The 23,580-nt window shown below is 44.8% G+C and overlaps 1 protein-coding gene across 1 annotated transcript in view; it reads left to right on the top strand.

Annotated features, from left to right (window-relative positions):
- IPO5 (importin 5) overlaps nt 1-10,029 on the top strand; it is a 56,610-nt gene extending 46,581 nt beyond the window's left edge. Inside the window, exons 19-26 of the mRNA XM_085862716.1 lie at nt 542-714; nt 1,474-1,585; nt 2,495-2,550; nt 4,811-4,933; nt 5,815-6,034; nt 6,701-6,929; nt 8,221-8,362; nt 9,268-10,029. Of these exons, the coding sequence (XP_085718842.1) occupies nt 542-714; nt 1,474-1,585; nt 2,495-2,550; nt 4,811-4,933; nt 5,815-6,034; nt 6,701-6,929; nt 8,221-8,362; nt 9,268-9,354 (1,142 nt within the window). The 3' untranslated portion in view covers nt 9,355-10,029. The remainder of the gene's footprint in view (nt 1-541; nt 715-1,473; nt 1,586-2,494; nt 2,551-4,810; nt 4,934-5,814; nt 6,035-6,700; nt 6,930-8,220; nt 8,363-9,267) is intronic.
- Nucleotides 10,030-23,580: the final 13,551 nt, after the last annotated feature.

Genomic DNA, 23,580 nt, shown 5'->3' with positions numbered 1-23,580 from the left:
TCGTAAAATTTCAAGCATGCTAAAATTTGCGGACAACCGCAAAGTACAACGATGAAAGCCAGCGTACTACGACATATGGCAGTGTTTTTCAGCGTGCTCTTAACGTATACACAACTTACCCATAACCTATTCGACGTGTGCCAGCGTTTTCGACAAATTTTTCATAAATCGGCATACGCTGGCTAAATCGTCAAGGTGTGACAGCCCCTTTATGTATTCACCCCTGTTTGTCTGTGAGCAGGACGTCTCAAAAAGTTGTGTATGGATTCGGGTGAATCTTGGTGGACTGTGTGTGTGTGTGTGTGTGTGTGTGTGTGTGTGTGTGTGTGTGTGTGTGTGTGTGTGTGTGTGTGTGTGTGTGTGTGTGACGAGGACGAACTGATTCGATTTTGGTGACGAGGCCAGACCTGCATCCGGATATCAGTAGGATACAAAATGTCAACCGTTCAGCCTGGTGGAGGTACGCGCTCCACCAGGTGTCGTTCTAGTTTTATGAGTCTTGTACGGCAAGTTGCTTGCTTCCCTTGACATCCTGTGAAACGTGTGCGCACTGCTGCGGCCGAGTCTTTGCCCCTCCTGCTGGAGTGCGCGCAGATCCGCGGGCCTGAGTACTTGGCGCAGATGTGGCACTTCATGTGCTCGGCGTTGATAAAGGCCATCAGCACGGAGCCGGACAGCGACGTCCTCTCGCAAATCATGGAGTCATTTGCCAGGGTTGGTCTTTGCTTCCTGTTTTTTTATTTGCCAGTGAAATTGTTCTCTCGTCTGGTACTCTTATCGTATCTTGACTTCTCACTTCACCTCCTGAGATGAAGCAACAAATCATAAAATGCCAACTTTTTAACGAAACGAATTGGCACAAGCTTGGAGCATGTGACACGTTTACAAACCGTAAACGCGGTCATTGTGCCTCCTTTAATCCCATTTTGTTTGTTTTTCTTTTTTGATGACTCTCCCTGTAAATGTATAGACTTCTAACTCTCGACGGAGTATTCTCGCTTCCTCTCCCCCCCCCCCCATTCCCTTATTTTCTCACCCTCGTGGAGATACCCCACACACTTCCCGAGGGGTTTTGGTGCAGTGGGAAATCCTCTTCATCATTGGTCGGGTAGTATAGACCCTCTTCTTCTCGGTTCCATTACTCCCCACGTTCTTGGAATCGCCACAAGAATAACCCTGGTCATTTGCCATTCCAATTGAATGATGGTCAGGGTATCACGTGATTTCACTCCTGCACGACTCCTCCGTTTATCGGCTTCTTTGTATGAACAATTTTACTCGGTGGTTCAGCACTGCAAGGCCCCGCCGGTTCGGACTGATTTTTGAACTTTCATGGCCATTCCACATTGAAATAGGTCCTTGTCCCATAATTCCCCTTTTTCCTGACCGGTCTTTACTCCTACTCCCCTCCACCTCTGTTGTGACCCTCCTCTGTCTCTCACCTCTTCACCGATTTGCTGCGTGTGCGGGCAGTGCGTGGAGCTCATGGGCGAAGGCTGTCTCAATAAAGAACACTTCGACGATCTTGGAGGCATCCTCACGAGCAAGTTTGAGGAACACTTCAAGAACCAGGAATTGCGGCAAGGTCCGTGATTGTGCAAACCCGTGAAACGACCTCAATTTGATTTTGAAGTCTTGTCCGCGAGCTTCGAGCTTGATCGATGAACTGCTTGTGTTGGAACTTTTTGACTGCTTGGTGAAATGCGAGCGTCGGTCGACGAGAACGTATGGAAGTTAAAGCAGTCCGAGAACACAATGCTTGCGTAAACAGAGCGTTTGTGCAATTGTCCGGTCTGCTCAGAGCCGTGAGTAATGTCATGGTGTTTCGGTGCGTGCAAACCAAAATGGATTCCGAAAATCTACGGGCACGTTACTCGGGCAATCTTCGTCACGTTCAGAATTCCGCTCGGCCGACCAATGTGTGTGGCAAATTTTAAACGTTAGCCGACGCCAAGAACGATTTTCTGTTTTGAGTGCAGTGCCGTGCTTTTTGTGTACGTAATATATAGATGCCCAATTTATGGAACCGCTTGTTGTACGTCCTATCTGCTTTGATCGCCAGCTGTTTGTCGTGCCCATCACTCTGTGTCACCTTCCTGTCCCCTCTGTGAGATCGTTCGGTAACCCCGATGATCTCGTGCCGCTAGGCCGAAAGGGGCGCCCAGCTGCATGTCGCTCGTCGGGAACTGAGAATGGATACGCTGGCAGTGTTGAATTCCCGTGATATAAAGTGACTCGGACTCGCGCGTCGTAACGAAATTGTGAAATCCGAGGTGAGACGAGTGGAATTATTTAATTATTCGGGCTGGGTTAATCCCAGCTTATTACGATACACACTCTCGTATTGTTTCCTCGTCGTCGGCGACCCTCGAAACGGGAAGTGAAACCAACTTGGCTTTTTGGGGCTCTGTTCACTCACCTGATTTTGGACATTTTGTCATTTTTGGTTTTTTGTCCCCCCGTCCCTGCCACCCCCCCCCCCCCCAATTTCCAGAAAAACGAAAAGATGAAGATTACGATGAGCAGGTTGAAGAGAGCCTGCAAGATGAGGTTTGAATGTGTGAATGAATTTTGTTTTATTTCACTTTTACATTTATTGGTTTGTGGATGAAACTTCCTGTATAAAACCGAAATGTGGGCACGCACTCATCGATACTGCTTTAGCTGAACCATATTCTATCTTGGAAAGGACATTGGTTTATTAAATCTGTTTTTGCTTCGAGCTTTAGTTAAACAAAAACATGGTGGCAAGAACATCACGTGATTAAACGTGATCTTGGACCCCATAATTTGGGGCTGGAAAGACCACTCAGAGGTAGTTACCCCCCCTCCCTTCCCACCTCTGAGCTGTATTGTCTGGGTTTTATTCATACACAAACCTACCTTACCTGATGCAGGAAGTTGCACCAATGCGTGCACCATCTTCGGTAGGGACATTAAGCCGGGCGTCCCTCCTATTTTATGACATCACGGGTTTCCATGAAGCCGGGCGTCCTTCATTCAACCATTCGCTGGCAGACATTAAGCTGGGCGTCCATCCTACTCGAGTACGCTGGTAGATGTAAGCCGAGTGTGTGTCGTCACGTTCCCTGGTGGACCTTGACGCTTCCGTGGTATCTATTAAAAGCGTTGGTCATGGTGCGTCGGTTCCCTGGCCGCCCTGGAGAGACGGACACCACCGGGTCTGTTTCCCCTTGACGTGCCAACTCGGGTGAAGGCAAACGCGGACACAATGTGGTGCAGCTGTGCGTTTTGAGCATTCTGAGCGAGTGCTGCCCGAGTTTCATCCACACAATGGTATTGCCGTCCCGGATTGGATGATCTCCCCATTCAACCACGACACCAGCAGCCTGTGCTTGGACGAGAGTGCGAGGAAGTTTTCACATCGAATAGGTCGAGTAAATCCTGCCAACATGATGTCATTGTTTATTAGTATAATTAATCCCTCCTCATTTAATTGGATTCTCTCCTCATTGATTAATGCTGCAGTCGGATCCCAATCAACTTGTCGGTTCCCATTCCCGTCGTGTCATGATTTTTACATCATTTTATTTCCAGTGGGCTGACAGAATGGGGCTGAGGTGCCCATACTCGCCTCGAAGCTGTCGAGCCTGGGTTTGAATCCCGATCCAGCCATAAAATGTCATCCCGGTGTTCCACAGGCAGGGTGATTCATCAATGTGTGCGTTGTCCCTCCGATGGATGTTAAACAGGCGTCCCATCTACCAGCGTTCGTTGATGGACGTTGAAGAGCCCACGGTGTCCTTCGCGAAGGGTGGGCGAGCTATTGCTGACACCGTGAACAAATTACAAATTCCTACCCCAGCCAGCAGAGGGCACTGCATGAGCGGCACTGTCGTGCCTTCAGCCAATGATGCTTCCCCGCAGCCTTGTGCTGCATACGAACTACGATGATTATTTCCAGTAACCTGTTCCCTTCTTATACTCTTTTGATAGTGAGTACTGTGACTTTGCAGTAGTTTCACGTTTGTAGTGTAGGTGCGCTCTGTGTATGCCGGTGGTTTGCTCCCAAATCTAAACCTTGTTGGAATGTTTGAAATGTTAGAGCATTTATTTATTTTTATCTGCCCATTTCATTTCTCAACGGTTCTTTGGATGTTTATGAAACGGGATTCCCCTCAAAGTTGCGAAGTAGCATGATCTCCCCAAAAATTAAATAAATAGAAAAACATTGCTTTCCATTTCCTGATCGAGTCGATGCCATCGTCCAATAGGATATTTGGTGCCGCGTTGCCAGTCTTCTGAGCATGGATTGCGCATCCCGATTTGCTGTGGTGTTGTCTGTTGATTACCTGGTTAGAAGTTTAGAATATGGCTTGGGGTGTGCGCACACACACATACACACACACACATACACACACACACATACACACACACACACACACACACACACACACACACACACTCATGTCTCTCTTTGAAAGACCCAATGGAATGTTCAACATCCATAAGGAACTGCTCACAGACAAGAGCCGGCTTAACTTCCCCTCCAAAGGATGATGTATTCGTGATACTATGAAGGCCTTCAAAGTAATGGGATTGCAGATCCTCCAGATCAAACTCGGAGGGGAGAAGGTTGCCTGTTGGCTTGTGCTCGTCAACCTGATTCGAGTCTGAGCTCGTTAACAGAACACGGTGTGCCGTTGCCTTATTGTGTGCTTTTGTTTTATATCTCGTGATTCATTACGTGAGGTGGTGGAGCAGGTCGGGAAAAGAGGATATACCATTAACAATAGTAATTCGAATTTGTGAGGTTCTCCTTCACGTGCTCTTGTATTCTCCCCCTCAGGACGAAAACGATGTTTACGTAATGAGTAAAATTTCTGATATCCTCCACTCCATCTTCAGCTGCTACAAAGCGAAGGTTCTTCCGTGGTTTGAGCAGCTGCTCCCCTTCGTCGTCAACCTCATTGTGAGTAACTCGATTCCCTTCGGGGAAACGTTGTCGCACGTGTTTGTGCTTTAATCATTCAATGAGAGGTCGGAGTACAAGCAGACGCCGCCGACGCTCCCGTCGTGAGAGGAACGGGCCCTGTGTTTTGGCTTCCTGCTGGGGATTGTAAACACCATCCAGTAGTGCGTGCTGGGATGCTGGAGCCGCGGCCCATACTTGAGGAGCAGGGGACCGTTATGCTACGTACCAAATGGGTTTTGGGCCTTCAAGTTCGCGGTCGTTAAATGTCTCCACCTTGGCAATGTTAATGTGACTTATGATATATGTTTATTTTGTTGTTTTCTCGTTTATTTGCTCTTTAATGCGTACTTGGCATTGGCGGACAGGATGGCCAAGAGGCACGCACACTCGTTTCTCAGCTGTCTCACCTTGATTTGGATCCCGACCCAGCTATAAAGCGTCATCCCGGTGTTTCACAGGCAGGGTGATTCATCAGTTTTCGTGTCGTCCCTCGGATGGTCGTTAAACAGGCGTCCCGTCTGTCGGCATTCGTTGGTGGATGGTCACGTGGTGTCCTTCGCGAAGAGTGGGCGAGTTATCGCCGCAACCCTGTCCAACTTCCAAATTCCTGCATTGTCGGCGCAACCATGCCTTCAGCCATTGATATTACCCTGCAGCCTCGTGCTGCAAATGAAAGAAGAAGAAGACTTTCCTTTATATTGTCAATTAAACATTCTGTACATGTTTTCTTTCTGAAGCTTCTATCCTCAGGTTGTGGCTTTGCATCTTATTATTGACTTTTTTTATTTGGAATATGGACGTGCACAGGTCATTACGTGTTTAAACCTCTTTACCTGTATCCACCTTCCCTCCCCCTTCCACCCTTGCAAATAACTCAGAGCCAGGGGCACCCTTGGGCCGATAAGCAGTGGGGCCTCTGCATGTTGGACGATATCCTGGAACACTGCGGCCCAGCGTCGCTACCATTGGCCTCTTGCTTCCTGCAGCCGATGCTGCATTACGTTTGTGACACGAGCCCCGAGGTACGTCAGGCCGCCGCCTATGGTGTCGGAATCATGGCGAAGCACGGCGGTGATGGCTACAGACAGGCATGCGCAGGTTAGTGAAAACCCCTTGCTTTCCCTGTGTTTGTTCTAAGACGTGGCTTTCGGCTCCCTGCAAGGGCTCTTGGTTGATTGATCGGGAATCCAAAAATAAAATGGGGTTTTTGTTTCCCAACTGACTTTGGCTCTGTCCCGATCGCACATGCACAGGGATGAGTGTGATAATATTTTTGCTCTGTCTGCCTGTCTGGCAGTTAAACAAAATTGAAAATCATTCCAAACAGGAAACATTGTGTTTAACGACGTCATAAAGGACACAAACGACTAATGTAATGTGTTCGATCGGGTGATGTCATCGACACTTGGTAAAACCCGGAATTGATTTATTTACACGTTTTTCACGATCTTTATTTTATTGAAATTGAATTATGTACTTGAGCACTGGAGTACACAAATCACCTTCCTTGCACTTTGAAAACCCTTCCGTTTCGCAATACTTGGGACATGTGAACTGCAGTGGTTTCTCGGGGTGATGTATGAGGGTGATGTTTAACAGTACTTCAAAGGCACAAAACCTCCGGAATTTTTTTTTGACGATCTTTAAAATCGTTATTTAATTTAAATTGAAGCATATTATTAACACTGCGGGGGGGTATCATGTTCTACGAACCCTCTAGTGTTTTAATCTGTGTCAATCCTCCTTCCCCCCTTTCACGTACAGAGGCATTACCATACTTGATGCAGGTGATTCAGGCCCCAGATGGACGCAGCAAGCGGAACGTAACCGCTACAGAGAACTGCATTTCGGCCGTGGGCAAGCTGCTCCGTTACCGCTCCGACTGCCTCTCCCCCGAAGAACTGCTTCCCCATTGGCTCTCGTGGTTGCCCATCACGGAGGACAAGGAGGAGGCCGTCTTCTGCTTCGATTATCTGTGCGATCTTATCGAGAGGTTTGTGTATGCAACGATGGCCTCGTGAAATGTGCGCTCACCTGTTTTGATCGATTGAAGGCTGACTTTTGAAGCTTCACTCGTCCGAGTACGTGGACATGGGACCAGCAGCTTTGCACCTCTTCAAAGTAGCACTCCCAGATCCAGCAAGCCTCCTCCCCCACTTTGTGAATGCACCACGTTTGTAGTGCGAAAACTCGAGTCATTCTGTTGGGTATTTTGACTTCACACCCGGTAGTTTATTCGTCAGTGCCTCCATTTGATCTGTTTTAACAAGTTCGTTCAGAGTTCTCTCAACAGCGCGATAACACTTTCCGTTCAAAACTCTGGTGAAGGTCCAACAAACGTGCTCAGACGAGCCCAGGTGGTTCGTCTTTCTACAGCTTTCCACTTGTCTCTCCTTGTTCACATCCACGTCTCGTTAAACGTCCTTTATTTCTCACGTAGACGCGAAGGTCTGTGCCTTTCCCCATCCTAACCCTTCTTATAAGATCCAATCAACCGGAGTTCCCTTTTTGTTGTTCCGGCCTTCTCGCTCACCATGCTTGGTTCTTTGGGGGAGTGGGGTGTGGGTGTTTGGGTACCACTGCCTTCTCAAGCAAATTTTGTTGCCCGTTTCGTTGAGTGCTTTTCGAGCCTGTGACATTGGACTTTGAAAATATTGGTAGAAAGAGATGCTCACAATAGTTCAAGACATTCCAAAGTGAAAATCGGAGGCTTGTGTCGAAAAAACAAAACAAAAACGTTTCCTTTCCAGTTACAAATTAAAAAATTTAATAATGGCACATCTGGGACAATTTTGAGTCGACCAAACCAGGTGGGCAGATTATACCCCACCCCCTCCTGCACACACTCTGTGATGGCCATTAATGAGGCAGCTGGGTTTTTATGTCAATCCGATAACTTGGTATCTCCTGGGACTAACTTGGTTTCCAGAAGTATACAACACTGCTCTGCCTTCAGCCAGATTTGAACCTGCAACCTCTGGAATTATATTCTAGTCCTTTCAAAGCCTCTTTACAGTCAGCAGATGTATTAGTTGTTAGAATATTGTGGTGATACTAAGGTACATGTTGCCTTGAACGTTTGTTTCATAGCTTGTTTCCAAACTAATATTGTTGGTTCCGGGAGGAAGCGGCACATGGAGATATCGGAACGGCACTTAGTGAAATCGTTTCATCAACCGATGTCTGTGCCGGTTCCCCGATTCACCAACGTCTTTCCTCTCCCGCTCACCCCAACGTGATTGCTCTTCACCTGTGACGCTTTGATGGTCGTTTTGTCTCGACAGCAACAGTCCACCGGTGCTGGGGCCTGGCAATGGCAACGTTCCACGCATCCTGGCAGTCATTGCAGACGGCGTTGTTGGGGAAGCAACGAGCGGGTCGATTGACTGCACAAAGCGCCTCGCGAATGTTGTGCAGCAAGTTCAGGTGAGTCGACAAAACCACACAATTGGACGTCGTAGCAGTTGAAAGTATCTGTAAAGTTTCAGCTTCTTGTCTGTGAGGTTAGGTGATAACTGCAACGAGTGAATGAGACGCACACAAAAATGTCGTGTTTTTAATTATATACTAGCAAATACCACCCGTCGTGATGGGAATACTGAAGGGAGAGGGGGGAAGAGAGAAAGGAGAGGGGTAGTGAAGAGGTGGAGGGGTGTGGGAGCGAGGAGGATGGGGGAAGATAATACTGTTTGGTGAGAGGAAGGGAAGGCAGACGTGTCGTGGAGCGTGAATTACGAATAATGTCTGAAATCCATTTTCTACTGGTTGTACAATAAACACGGCCTGGAGATGGACACCGCGATGGACGCGTCGTCAATGAAGGGATTTGTTTGAGGGATATGTTCACAAACATTAATTTTTGTAAACAGCTGCATGTGACGGGTGGAAAAAAATTTGGCTCGGTAATTTAGAAAACGCATTAATACGGCAAACAGCTCGGAAATCGTGTTATTTCATAACCGCTCGCTCGGGACGCTGCGGAGCCCGAACCGCTCACTCTGGACGCTGCGGAGCCCGAACCGCTCACTCTGGACGCTGCGGAGCCCGAACCGCTCACTCTGGACGCTGCGGAGCCCGAACCGCTCACTCTGGACGCTGCGGAGCCCGAACCGCTCACTCTGGACGCTGCGGAGCCTGAACCGCTCACTCTGGACGCTGCGGAGCCTGAACCGCTCACTCTGGATGCTGCAGAGCCCGAACCGCTCGCTCGGGGGGGGGGGGGTGCGGCGGAGTCCGAACCGCTCGCTCGGGATAACACTCAGACAGTCCTTTTATTAATGTTGATCAAAACAGCCATGGTATCTCACTGTTTGCATATTTTGTGTGTGTAGATGTCAGGAGAGCTGTGGAGCGTTTGCGTCAGACAACTGAACGAGGCACAACGTAAAGCATTGGTTGACCTGCTGGACACGCTGTGAAGGAGACCGTTTCCAGTCACCCACTTTGTTCTTCCTCGCTTTGCCTCGGTTTTTCATCTTGTTTGAGCAGTTTACTGCAAGCCGCTGCGTAGGAACAGCGGCCTATTTAAAATGTTTTTCGTTAAAGCTCAAGTTCCCTCACTGAGCCTCACCCAGTCTGCCCTGCATCGTTTTCCGCTTCCTCTCAATTTGAGTTCCTGTACATCCCTCAAAGCTTCCCAAACCTGTTCTGCGTCCGTGGGGAAACAATTCGATTGTTCAGACACGCGAGAAGCACCGGATCTTTCCCAGAAGGTAGACGTTTGCACACCCCGGAATTTAAATTGTTCATTACGATATTTTAAAAAATCGAGTTCTTCTACCTTGAGAAGTGTCCACGGCACCACCTTTGCCTGAGTTAACCCAGCCAGTAAGAGTTGTGTCCTTTTGGACGGTTTGTGTCCAGCAGCTTGGTACGGCTGAGCTATTTGTACCTAACGCTATATGCACTTTCAGACAAATGCAAGCAAGGCCAAACAAATTCCACTTTAAAAAAAAAAACAAACAACATATTTGTGGATGCGACATTTGTCATTGGTGGACCTTTTGGTGGCAAACGGTGGACTGAGGCACAAATGGTGGACTGAGGCACAAATGGTGATCGGATTACGTGGAAATAAAAATTTTGAATATTCATCGGAATGTTTATTTTCAAGCTCACCCTTCCCTTCCCCTTCCACACACACCCACACACTTTGCTCTCTTTCGTCTTACACTGAGCCCGGGATGGTTGTGTGTTTAACAAGAAGCTGTTCCGATGTGGAAAACCAATTCTCCCTCACGGATCCAACACGTTCACATCACTCACTATACAGGGCCGGGATCATATATCTTCTTCTTCTTTCGGCTGCTCCCGTTAGGGGTCGCCACAGCGGATCATCCATATGATCCGCAAAATGATTTGGCACATGTTTTACGCTGGATGCCCTTCCTGACGCAACCCTGGTCGCCTCTTACAACACAGGGATATGGTACACCTATTTTAACCAGGGTATACACCGGCCCAGTATACTGGTACTCATTTCACCAACCTTGGAAGGATGACAGGCTGAGTCAACCCCCTGGTCTATTAATTCAGTGGCCCAATGGGGCTTGAACTCAGGACCTTTTGGATCCCAAGCCGCTGCCCTAACCACTGCGCAAACACCAGGCGTGTGTGTGTGTGTGTGTGTGTGTGTGTGTGTGTGTGTGTGTGTGTGTGTGTGTGTGTGTGTGTGTGTGTGTGTGTGTGTGTGTGTGTGTGTGTGTGTGTGTGTGTGTGTGTGTGTGTGTGTGTGTGTGTGTGTGTGTGTGTATACATACATACATACATACATATATATATATATATATATATATATATATACATATATATATATATACATACATATATATATATATATATATATATATATATATATATATATATATATACATATATACATATATACACACATACACACATACACACATACACACATACACACATACACACATACACACATACACACATACACACATACACACACATACACACACATACACACACATACACACATACACACATACACACATACACACACATACACACACATACACACACATACACACACATACACACATACACACATACACACATACACACATACACACATACACACATATATATTGTTGCGAATCTAGAAGCCATGAGCACACAGACATTCAGGTTCCTATAGATTAGTTATCTCGGTAAGTACGTGTTTAATAGATAGCCTTTTCCCTCGTCTAACGGGTAATTAAATGTTAATGCGCTGTGAGTTATTATAATAGTCAGGTTTTCTTTTAGTTCATTTTTACCACACCGCATCGCCCTCACCTGCATTCGTTTCCTCCACCTAGCCAATCGCGGGGTTTGCCACCTATTTTGGCGAATGAGAGGAATGCGAGGGCGCATGCGCAGAACGTCGTCTGGTGTGAAGAAGGCGGAGCTCAGGGAGTGGCCACGCGGCGGCCCTCGACCAATCAAGATGAAGCGGTATGCGGAGCCACGTAACTCCCCCGCTGGAGACAGCCCAGAGGGATGGGAGCGCCCCGCCCACCGCGCGCCTGTCCAATGGCGAGCGGACAAGGAGTCGAACAATGTTTCCTGTCCAATGGGAGAGCGAGCGTGGAGGAGACAAGTGTTCGACTGAGCGGGAGGGGGGCGAATATAAGGGTCCTGAGGAGATTATCGGGGTCGGCTCTCTTGGAGTTGTTCTGGGACAGTTCTGTCCTCTCCTCCCGCTTCTTCGCTTCCCGGCTCATCACTTTGGCCTCTCCGGCGACCGGCCTCGTCCCGGCTCCAGAGCCTACGTCTCGTCCCTTTGTGCCTGGCTGGTACGGCGACACCAGCCCCAAGAGAAGGGGACATCCAGTCGCGCTACACGGCCAGGTAGCCTGCCGCCCCCTGACTCTCACAGCCGGACTGTCCTCGGCTGGAGAGCTGCAATAAAGACCCAAGAGGGTCCATTTGTGTGTGTGTGTGTGTGTGTGTGTGTGTGTGTGTGTGTGTGTGTGTGTGTGTGTGTGTGTGTGTGTGTGTGTGTGTGTGCCCGTCTGATAAGTAGTAAACTGTTAAGTGCTTTTGCCTGTATATTATTTGCCTTGCTTGATATTCGGTATAGCTCTCCTCTTGCGTGCTCCCCTAGTCCCCCATCATTGGTAAATAAATATACCCAATTGTTTAAATGTACTCAGCTCGTCGTGTCATTTCCCCATTGATTGGGTGTGTCGTGCATGTGGGAAAGTGAGCAGTCATTGCCGCTATAACGGAGTAACAGGATAATCGGGCCGGCAGAATTCGGCAATTTTAAAACCGCTCGGCATCGCACACGGAACGGGCTCGCTTAAGCGGCTCGCTTCCGTACGAGTTCCGTCGACGGTGAAATACCCCGGTAGCTGGATCACGTGGGTAATTAGGTAAATTGAAGTTGGCAATTGACCCTACCCCACATGGTCTACCCATTGGCGTATTTCGGTCCAAAATATCCAGGACCCGCCGACCTCGGACTTCTCCAGGCCGGTGATCTGTAATTCCGGTCGATCGAGCCGAGGCGGCCCCACTGCTCCATCGATGGTCGTGCTCGTGGCGACGCGCCGGCGAAACCACAATAATTTTTATATTATATGTATATGTATCAGACACAACCCATCGCTTTGTTGATGAGAACATTAAGGAGGGGAGAGGAGGACGGCACAAGAGGGGTGGGGGAGCTAGGAGGAGATGAGGAGGGGGTGGGGGATGGGGAGAGCAACGCCTCACCAAACGTCGCTATACACGCCGGGAGGGGGGAAATGGGGAGGGAAGGCCGCGTGAGGGGATGGGAAGGGAAGGTGATTAAACATACCCAAACACCACCATTTTCTATTTAACCGCTGGGTTCTATGTATAACCGGGAGGGAGAATTTAAAACCCACACTATCGACCTGGCAAATTCAAAACGAAACCATCAGTCCTTAGATGGGGAGAAGGGGAAAGAGGGGTGAGAGAGAGGAGAGAGGAGTGAGAAGGAGGGCACAGCAGGGGTGGGAGAGCTACGAAGGCAGGGAAGAACGATGTCTCACCGGACGTCACCATACACTCTGGGAGGGTAGGGTGTATGGGGGGGGGAGAGGAGGGAGGGGGAGGTGAGGGAAGACTGCATGATGGGAAGGGAAGGCTGCGTGATGGGAAAGGAAGGCTGCATGAGGGGAAGGGACAGGGGTGTGAAGGGAAGGGAAGGGCGATAAAATGTGACAAAACTGCAACATTTTCTTTTTAACCGTGGGGTTCCACATAAAACCGGGCAGGAGCATTTAAAACACACTATCTTCCTGGTAAATTCAAAATTAAACTGTCAGTCCTTAACAGTGGATGAGGGAGAGGGATGGGGTGGGAGAGAGAGGGATAAGGGTGGAAGAGTTAGGAGTGGGAAAGGAGAGGGGGGGGGGATTCTGGCAGATGTGACATCCAGTTTAACGTCCATCTGAGAGACGGTACAAACATTGATGAATCACCCTGCCTGTGAAAAACCGAGATGACAGTTTATAGCTGGGTCGGCATTCAAACCCAGATTAGACAGCTTAGAGCGAGCATGCATACCTCTCGGCTATCCTGCTGTGATGAGGCGATTCCTTGCTTTGTGACAACTGAAAACAATTTTTACTCATTGTAATCCTCGAATTTATTTTACCTTCCTACCTCTGGAGATGTTGTAAGCACTCCACCAACTAAATGGTTGAAGAAACTATTTAAAACGAAATGTTTAATTATTTTATATATTTGTATCTATGCCGAAGTAATGAGTCGTATAATGAAAGAATATCGTACAAAAAGGGGATATGTGGTGTGAAATATAATTGCACATTATCAGGGAGCGACTCACCGCACGAGACGCCGAACGGCCAAACGCAGGCAGGTGGGCCCTGAACTTTGTTCCAGTCGATCGATCTATTCAGTTGTGGTGCGAATATTGTGGAATGCTCGCCAAGTGGCTTAAGCACTCAAGCAAGCACCCCAACAAAAGAAATGACTCGCTTGCCAAGCGATTCGTGATCGCTGATCGGTTAGATAAACACCATGCCTCCGTTGATGCCCAGAATCTTAAGCGACATCCAAATTGGACAAATTAACTTCTTTTTTTTTCTTTTTAGCAGTCGGAACTACTGCTGAAGTCGATAAAGAAGTTTAAAATATGAAATTCGGCTGAGATTAAGAGATTCAAGAGCTTATGGCATGTGTGGAAATTAAAGCCACGAACGTTGGCATCTACGGGTGTTTAAAAAGCCATGTACCCAGCGATTCGTAGCTATTATGAACAGGCATACGATTATAATGTGAGTGAGGAAAATGGAGAAAAAAAAACTATCGTAAAGAAATAGTTGCGGCCTGTTCCAAGTTGAAGAATTGTTGAGCAGGCCAAAAAAATGCTACCTTCAGACTCCAGCGAGCTGATTGGGTTGACCAAGATGGCGTGCCACTTACAAAATATCAAGCTTTTTTATTTTTTTTTTGTGGTGAGCACCCCATGATTTATCCAAAAAAGGGGTAAAATGCGCTTGGACTGCTTTCTCTTCTTTATCTTTTTTTTATCAGCTCGTCTCCTGCGCAGCGAGAGAAGGGGTTTTACAATCACGTGTGTCTGTCCGGGCCGTAACTTTTTTCTTTTCTTTTTTCACCATTTGAGCTTTTGTCATCAAATTTTCAACAAAGCTTTTTTTTTAAAGAATATGGAGAAGACAAATTAATAATTTTGTTAAAATAATTTTCATCATTATGTTATATAATAAAAAGCTTTGTGTGTGTGTGTGTGTGTGTGTGTGTGTGTGTGTGTGTGTGTGTGTGTGTGTGTGTGTGTGTGTGTGTGTGTGTGTGTGTGTGTGTGTGTGTGTGTGTGTGTGTGTAACAATCCTTCCCACTGATTGGTTGTACAGGTGCCCTGACTCCACCCACAATTGTCACTTTGCCCTGACTTCACCCACAATTGTCACTTTGATTTGTATTTAAGATGCTTCAAGAAGAATATAATTAATTTTACGATCATTCATTAACACAATTAGACTACTCGTGTAATCGCTTATTAAAAAATTCCACGAAACATCCACTTCCTGTTTAGATCTCGATTTCCGTGAATGGAGTCAATGGCGTGAAGAGCTAAATATTCCACTATTTCAATGAGGTAATGGATAAATATATAGTGATGATGTAACAATTTGCCTTTGTGCTTTGAAGAATTGGAATAAAGGTAGAGTTAGTGGGGGGGGGGGGGGGCAAGTGGACACCTGTAGGATTTTCATGATGAGAAGGTACCAAAGTACATGAAAATGCATGTTGCCATTTTTGGAAGTGTGGCAGACGGCAGCCATCTTGGATTTCAAAATGGCCGATGTTTTGACACTATTTTTCGCTTGGTTGGTTTCAATGAAAGTAATTTACCTCAATTTTGAAAGCAAAATTATAGTTTTTCATTGTTAACACTTCAAAATCAATGTAAGTAATATTTTGTTCAAATTACATACGATATCACCCATCCTGAAATTCAAAATGGCTGCCAAAAAGTTACAAATTGCATTTAAATTTAAGGGCCATGGTCCGATCAACAGCTTCATCCTCACATTCACCCCCAGATTTAACCGGACGTGGTATAAATTTTGATATGAGAAGAAAGCAGCGATTCTTCTCATTGACCCTGTGAAATTGTAGGGCTGCAAGATGTTTAGTTTGGATTTTGTGTGCCAAAACTTGCTTACTATTGGTCAACCAATTAGTTGAATCACAGTATTCTACGGGGCTTGCAAATGCACATTTTTAGCTCTCTTGTCAAAACGATTGAAATGCCAGCATGAAACTTCGCAGGTGGGGTAGAGGGTCAAAGCCATTCAATCAATGTGAAAACTGCATGTGATGAAATCGGACCATCCCCCTTTAAATATTGTGGTAACAAGTGTTATCTAAAAACGATACCTGACGGTATTTTTCTCAAACTTTTTTTACACAGTTAGACACTCACCTAAGCAACTGGTACTCAGACACACACCTTAGCTCGTATATAAAACGATAAACACAGTCACTTCTATGGACTTAATTTGTAGACTTTAACTCTACAAGCTATAATATTTAAATATCCATTTCAGAGGATAACAAATTTATGAGATGCAGTATCATGCGCTCGCAGTACCAGCCCACACCCCACATACCCCAGACACAATAGCCACACCCACATCTACTATACACACCTTGCAACTGCATGTCCAACAAATGCAGTCTTAACCATGTAGAATGGAACGACATGAACTTGTTGCAAGTTTGCTACTTTCATAGCAGTATTAAACATCATCATCATCATCATCACTGTTCTCTTCATTGTCAGAGTCAACTTCGGGGTTAGAAGGAGCATTGTCGCATAGTTCTTCCCCTTCACAGCACGTACAAAATTCTGTGCAAAAACAGTCCATTCTTTTTACACTTGCATTGGTGACTGGAACACCGGGTCCGACCACATCCGCATTTCACTAACTGTGTGACGGCATCTGGAGCTGGAGGTAAATGTGTCATCACTGGTATGAAAATTCCATCTACCACGTTCCAGCCAGAGTTCTCTGGGGATGGTATTTCAGGGAATGCAACAATGTGCATGTCGTACACTTCGCACCGGGTGGTTCAGAGCATCCACACAGTAATCTAAAGGTTTGCTCCAAGGTGGGTCAGTTCACTAGAAAAAAAAACAAAAACATAAATCCATAATATGTGTACTGGGGTAGTGTTTATGTGTCCATGTGTGGTTATGTGGGTCAGTGATTGGAAGTATTTCTACATGTTAGCATACTGCGTTTTAATAGTGATATATTTTAATTTAAAAGTTATCCAGAGTATCCCATACGGCTTTTCCGTAAGTACCAATTCGTTAGCATTGTTGACACCTTGTTGGCGTTGTTGCCGTGTTTTATAAAAATACAATTTGTTTAGAATACTATTGAGAGAAGATATGTACAGACATTTTATGTTTATATATTTCAGTCTATTGTTACAACTTTGCCAATGGTTATAATGGATGATATAGGCCTATGGGGGATAAGCTTTCCACATTAATTCATTAGTATTTTTGAAATACGAGCAATAATTGTATTCATTGAAGAAAAAAGCATGATCATGGCCACCATTTGACACAGCTCCAAAATTGGCAACATCAATTTTCCTGTTCCTAGACATATGTAGAACATATCTCAATAGGTGGCAACTAAAATTTTTGCACTATCGTGTACCGTTTTGGCTGTATTTCGGAAACATACATACATACATACACACATACATACATACATACATACATACAAGATGAGAGTTTTAGTAATATACCAGATGACCATTGAACCCGTTGGGTTCCCGTTATGAGAGTGGTTGATGAAAAAAAAAAAATCATTTCAAGAGAGAGAGAAAAAAAGCTCCAGTGGACTATACCGCTGAGGTTGTTTGCATTGATGTGACACCAACTGTCAACATGGAGGAAGTGTGATGACCTGAGGCTCTTTTTCTGGAACCAGAGTCGGTGACTTTGACAGAGTGACTGGCATCCTGAACTAAAAGGGCTACCACAGCATTTTGCAGCACCATGCAATACCCTCTGGTCTACGCCTCGTTGGTCAGGGGTTCATTCTACAGCAAGATAACGACTCAAAACATACCTCCAGGCTGTCAGAACTACCTCAGAAAAAAAGAACAAGACAGAAGGCTTAAAATCATGGAATGGTCAGCATAGTCTCCAGACTTAAACCTTCAAATCATGGAATGGCCAGCACAGTCTCCAGACTTTAACCCCATCGAGCTGGTTTGGGAGAACTAGACAGAAGGGTGAAAGCAAAGCAACCTACAAGTGCAACAAATTTGTGGGAACTTCTACAACAGTGTTGGGAAGAACTTTCCGAACAATATTTGATTTACATTGTAGAAAGAATGCCACGAGTATGTTCGGTTGTTATATCTGCAAAAGGTGGCTACTTTGACGAGTCAAAAATTTATATTAAACTTTGTTCAACAAAATGATTCCATGATTTATTTTTTAGATCCTCCTGGAGGATCTCCAAGTCTTACTCACATTGTTCTTCATCTTCTTCTTGTGGACTTTTTTGTTTCACAGCCTACAGTTTTTATCGAAACTTCCTGAAACTTGGCATATATATGTAAAAATACCCTGCGCAGACAGTAACCATCTCCGATTTTGAAAATTCCTCCTTGAAAAAAAAATTATGACGTCAAAATATCTCCGCTAATGGAAATCGCCTAAAAAAATTATCTCCGAAACTAGGCAAGCTTTTTAAATTCTGTTTGCGGGAATCGAACAGGGCATTAGCAGAGATGAATTACCGCACATATGATGCATCACTATGACGTCATATCAATTTTATGACGTAATTCCTATTATTTGATATTTTTTTGTTTCACAACCCAGAGTTTTCATCGGATCTTCGTGAAACTTGATATGTATATGCTGAAAGCCCACGCGCAGGCAGTAACCATCTCGGATTTTGGAAATTCTTCCCAGAAAAAAAGTTGACGTCATAATATCGCCGCTAATGAAAATCGCCAATGCCATTATCTCCGAAACTAGGTAAGCTGTTTGAATTTTGTTTGCGGGAATCAAGCCGGGCATTAGCACAGATAATTTATCGCAAACCTGATGCATCACAATGACGTCATATTCGTTTTTATGACGTCATTATTAAGATGACGGGGATCTTAGCTCATTTGAGCTTGTTATCTGCAATTGTTTATTTTTTCTATGCTTTAATTTCAGAAAAACCTTGAAAAATGAGGGTCGTGTATAAACTTTTGACCGGTTGTGGATATATATATATATATATATATATATATATATATATATATATATATATATATATATATATATATATATATATATGTATATATATATATATATGTATATGTATATATATATATATGTGTATATATATATATATATATGTATATGTATATATATATATATGTGTATATATATATATATATATATGTATATATGTATATATATATGAACAGAGTACCCGCCCAATGGGTGATCTTGTTTCAAGCATGCAACACGTTTTTCTGACGCATACCTTTATTTAGGCAGTATTTCGGCAACTGAGGTCTCTGAAGAGGCCAAAAAAATAACCCGGGTTACGTACATGAAGCAAAAACATACCTCCCGGTTGTAATTCAAAACACCTCCTTGCACTGGAAAACGTGTGACAGGAATACTGTAAATGGTGGAGACTTGTAATACCCTCTCCCACCTGTAGGCAGCGCTACACGATACACATTTACATAGAGAATTTGCGTTCCACCACGCCCCCCCCCCCTGCCGCCCTCGCACACTCCCCTAAGATCACCGGCAAAGATAAAAACACCCCGATACATTAATTGGGGTCACGCTGATCCTATGTACAAGTCTGGATGTAATCAGCCCCATACTGTTGGAGGAGAAGCATGATAAACAAACAAACACACAAACACCGGTCTGTAAATTACAGTAACGATACGTATGTCCACTCGCATGGATTGGCTCGCTACGCTTGCCTGTTCACACGTCGTTGCGGAGATTGACGTCACAGATTAGCTGTGTTGTCATGATTTGCACCAATCATAATACAAATGTGTCTGGTGTTGGCTTAATGGTTATGGTGGTGGGCTTGGGATCCAAGGATCCTGAGTTGGAATCCTACTCAGCTGTTGAATTACTACCAGGTGGGGTTGACTCAGCCTGTCATCCTTCTCAGGTTGGCGAAATGAGTGCCAGCTTGCTGGTATACTGTATGTTGGAATGGTGACCCATCTCGGATTGTGCCCAATAGTCAAGGAGACTGCTTTGGCAGCACCAATGCTCTGCACAGAGTATGGTCCTGATGGATGGATATATATATATATATATATATATATATATATATATATATATATATATATATATATATATATATATATATATAATTAATACAAACATTTCTTTGTAATATTGATGATATTCTTTTTTATTTGGAATTGGGTTCAGGACTTCAACTTTAAAATTTGTCCAAAGTGTTACCTTCATTAACATGTTTGTGCATTGTTTTTATGTTATTTATTTTCATGAATAAAAAAAGTGATTAATAACATAAAATAAAGTTTATTTTCTTGAGTTATTAAGATCATGAAAGTTGATGTTGATGATGATGATGATGATGGTGATGGTGATGGTCATGTTTGAGGGGGTTATTGTGTTAACAATCCATGTTAATTAATTTGGTGAATAAATGTGGAAAATATTTCACCAACCCACAATTATTCGAGTGCTTTGACTGCAATCTGCAAACTTTACCTCTCAATGAATTCATCGCAATAGAGCGAATCCACGAAGGGGAAACCTACGAACAGCAAGGCCGTCCCGTACTTCACTTTTCATAAAATAATGATTTTAAAGATTGGTTTTTAAAAAGTGTGGAAATTTAGCACAACTGAAGCAGTCGTACAGCAACTATCCTTATACACTGTAATAAGACGACGCTGAGTCACGGTTTAGGAGATGGAGGCTTGATTGATCACCATACAACACACACCATCAATTGGCATCGTACTGCACACATCCATATTGATGGTCTCTTCTTCACTCGATATGCACACCACAGGCCACGCCTTCTCATGCGATACATCGATATACTGTATAGCATGGTTCTTGGAAGTATTCTGAAGGTGATTTATGTTTTTGTCTTCAAGTATCAAATTCAATTTAAATAAACATTTTGGAGGTTTAAAGATGTATAAATAAATTAATTCCGGGTTTTACCGCCATTTTCCCCAGTGTGTGTTCCATCACTCTATCGAACACGTGACATTCATTCTTCGTGCCTGTTGTTTGTGTCCATTATGACATCCATGAAAACAGAAAGTTTCCTGTCTGGAATGATTTTAAATTTTGTTTTACTCCCAGACAGACAAAGTAGAAAAATTATCTCCCTTCTCTGCACATGTGCGATCGGAACGAATTGATTAGATTTCGGTGAAGATTTAGATCCCGATATGAGAATTTTTTCAGTGATTCTTCACCATTGAGAGATAGACCCAAAATCGATATATAGCACGACATTTCAAAAAGTTGTGGATGAGTTATGACAAAACTAGGTGGATGATTTGGTTTATTGACAACAAGAAGCCGATTCGATTTTGGTTCAGATCCAGATCCGGTCTATCAGTTTCATGTAAACTATTCAACCTGGCTGAGGTATACGCTCTACCGAGCACAGTTCGAGTTTGTTCATGATACCGACAATAGCTCGCCGACTCTTTGTGACCGACACCATGGGATCTTTAATGTCCATCAACTAATATCTGGCAGATGTGTAGTTTAACACCCATCTGAGGGACGTCACACACATTGATGAATGACCCTGCTTGTGAAACATTGGGATGACAGTTTATAGCTGGGTCTGGATTCGAACCCAAGCTCGATAGCTTAGAGCTGAGTGTGTGTACCCTTGGGGCATCCTATCAGCCCAAGTACAGATGAATGCAATGTGAGTACTCATCCATTAAGTATAAAGTTTTTTTTATCATTTATTTATTTTCTTTTTAATACTTTCACCACTGAAAGTGGAAGGAGGTTGTGTTTTCACTCCTTGTTTGTTTGTTACTTGCAAAATGGAAGATTTTTCAAGTGTATTGGTTAGTCGATTTGGTTATTCTGTTGGGTCGCCGAAATAGGTGACCCTTATTGTCAGTAATTCTGTCTGTTTGTTTGGATGTTTGTTTGGATGTTTATTCGTTTGTCATCAGCATAATTGGAAGTAAACTTTTGGCCAATTTTGACCAAACTCGGGTGGTAGGTACATCTTATGACCTCGTGCTTTGGAAATTGTGATGGTTGCTAGGGATACTTTGGTTCCCAAGCAACAACCGAAAACCCTTCAAAATCGGTACCGTTCACGCGAAATCAATTCCGAAAGCCATTATCCCACGTAGAGTTATGAAATTTGGCACGAATGATCTACAGGTAATGCTCTATCAAATATATTCTGGTTTTTGTGATTATATGGAATACTTTACCCGCAGCGCCCCCTACAATTAGGGTATGCGCGAAAATTGGTGAAAATTGAAGGCCCCCTCGCGACTTGGCGACGTTGTCTTACTGGGTGTTTGAGGTCGAGGCTTGAGGCTTGAGGCCGAGGCCGACCGGTTCCCCTCGGTGTACGATAGTTTTATTATTTTTTTTTCTCCCCATCGCCTTCAATTTCTGTCTTCCCCACTTTCCTAACGTCCCCCATTTCTCCCAAATAATCTCTATTTCTTATCTTAAAAAATAAAAATAAAAAACCCGCCACATTTCTCCTGATCTGCTTCTTCTTCTTCCTCTTCATCGCCTCTTCTTCTTCCTCTTATTCTTCCTCCTCCTCCTCTTCTTCTTCCTCGATTTTTTTTTTTCTAAAACACTTCCATGACCTAATCTGTTGAAAACTCTCTCAAACATTCATAATAATAACAAAAATGACATCTTATAATGCTTCATCTTCCTCTCTCATACATGTGGGACTCTTTACTGTTTCATAATGCACAACTCTTCCAATATTTTAACAGACTGCTCTCATTTCGACCTCTCCTTCATTCCTTGCCTATAAAATCCAACTGTTACAGCGTTTCTTCTCTCCATTCTCTGAATTCGCCTTTATTGCATCCATCAAGAATTGTGTTAAATCGCATCTCTGACCTAAAACTTTTAAAAACCACAGTTTGCTATGAATGTTCGCTTTCCATCAACCATTCTTTTTTTCCAACTTCAGTGCCAACTCACCCCCCTCACCCCTCACTCTCACTCTCAGCGCAACCATCCCACTCTTCTCCCTCCAAGCCTCCCTCTCACCTCTCTCAAAAATTCCCCCCTCACCTTTTTCCCACCTTTCATCCCCTCACTCATCCTTCTCAAAGTTGCCCCCCCCCTCTCATCCACAAAGCTGCCTCCTTCCACTGCCCTCTCACCTCCATCTCTTCACTCCACCTCCTCAAATCCTCAACTGCCTTCTTCCCCCTCTCTTGTCCCCCCTCTCCCCAGCACCACAGAGCCTTTCTCCTACTCATCCGGCCCCCTCCCTGAGCTATTCCGAAATCCTCCACACTCTTTCAACAACCCTCCTTACCTACCCCCCTCGTCCCTTGTCCTACCCTCCTTCTCCCCCCCACCCCCTGCACCCAAAGCCTCCTCCCCTTCCTCTTCATTAAAAGTGTGGACCTCAAATATCCGGGGCCTTTGCTCAAACCTTTCAGATCTTTCCATACAGGTTTCCACTGATAAACCAGACATAATCTGCCTAAACAGAAACTTTCCTCCCCCAAGACGTATCTGACTCCCAAGTATCTCTTCCTGGTTACTCCATCCTCTGGTTTGACAGACCTGAGCCTCGTCCTGGTGGAGGAGTTGCTCTCTTCATCAAAGACTCTACTCCTCACTCTCCATGCACTGCTCTCACTCCCCCACACCCCCAGGAATACCTCTGGCTATGGCGTCCCTCCACTCCCACCTCATGTTTATATGTGCACTGCACCGTCCACCAAACAGTGATGACTCCATTTACACCTCACTGTCCGAAAACATGGACCATCTTCTATCTTCTCATCCAAACTCTCTCTTCTTCTTATGTGGCGACTTCAATTGTCATCATGCCAGTTGGCTCGGTGTGGGTACCTCTCTCACCTGTCATGGC

The sequence above is a fragment of the Eptatretus burgeri genome, chromosome 17, assembly GCF_056783735.1.
Source record: "Eptatretus burgeri isolate ZD-2024b chromosome 17, Ebu_testis_v1, whole genome shotgun sequence".
Taxonomy (NCBI): domain Eukaryota; kingdom Metazoa; phylum Chordata; class Myxini; order Myxiniformes; family Myxinidae; genus Eptatretus; species Eptatretus burgeri.
Note: the sequence above shows the minus strand (reverse complement) of the source record. Positions and strands in the feature narration are given on the sequence as shown.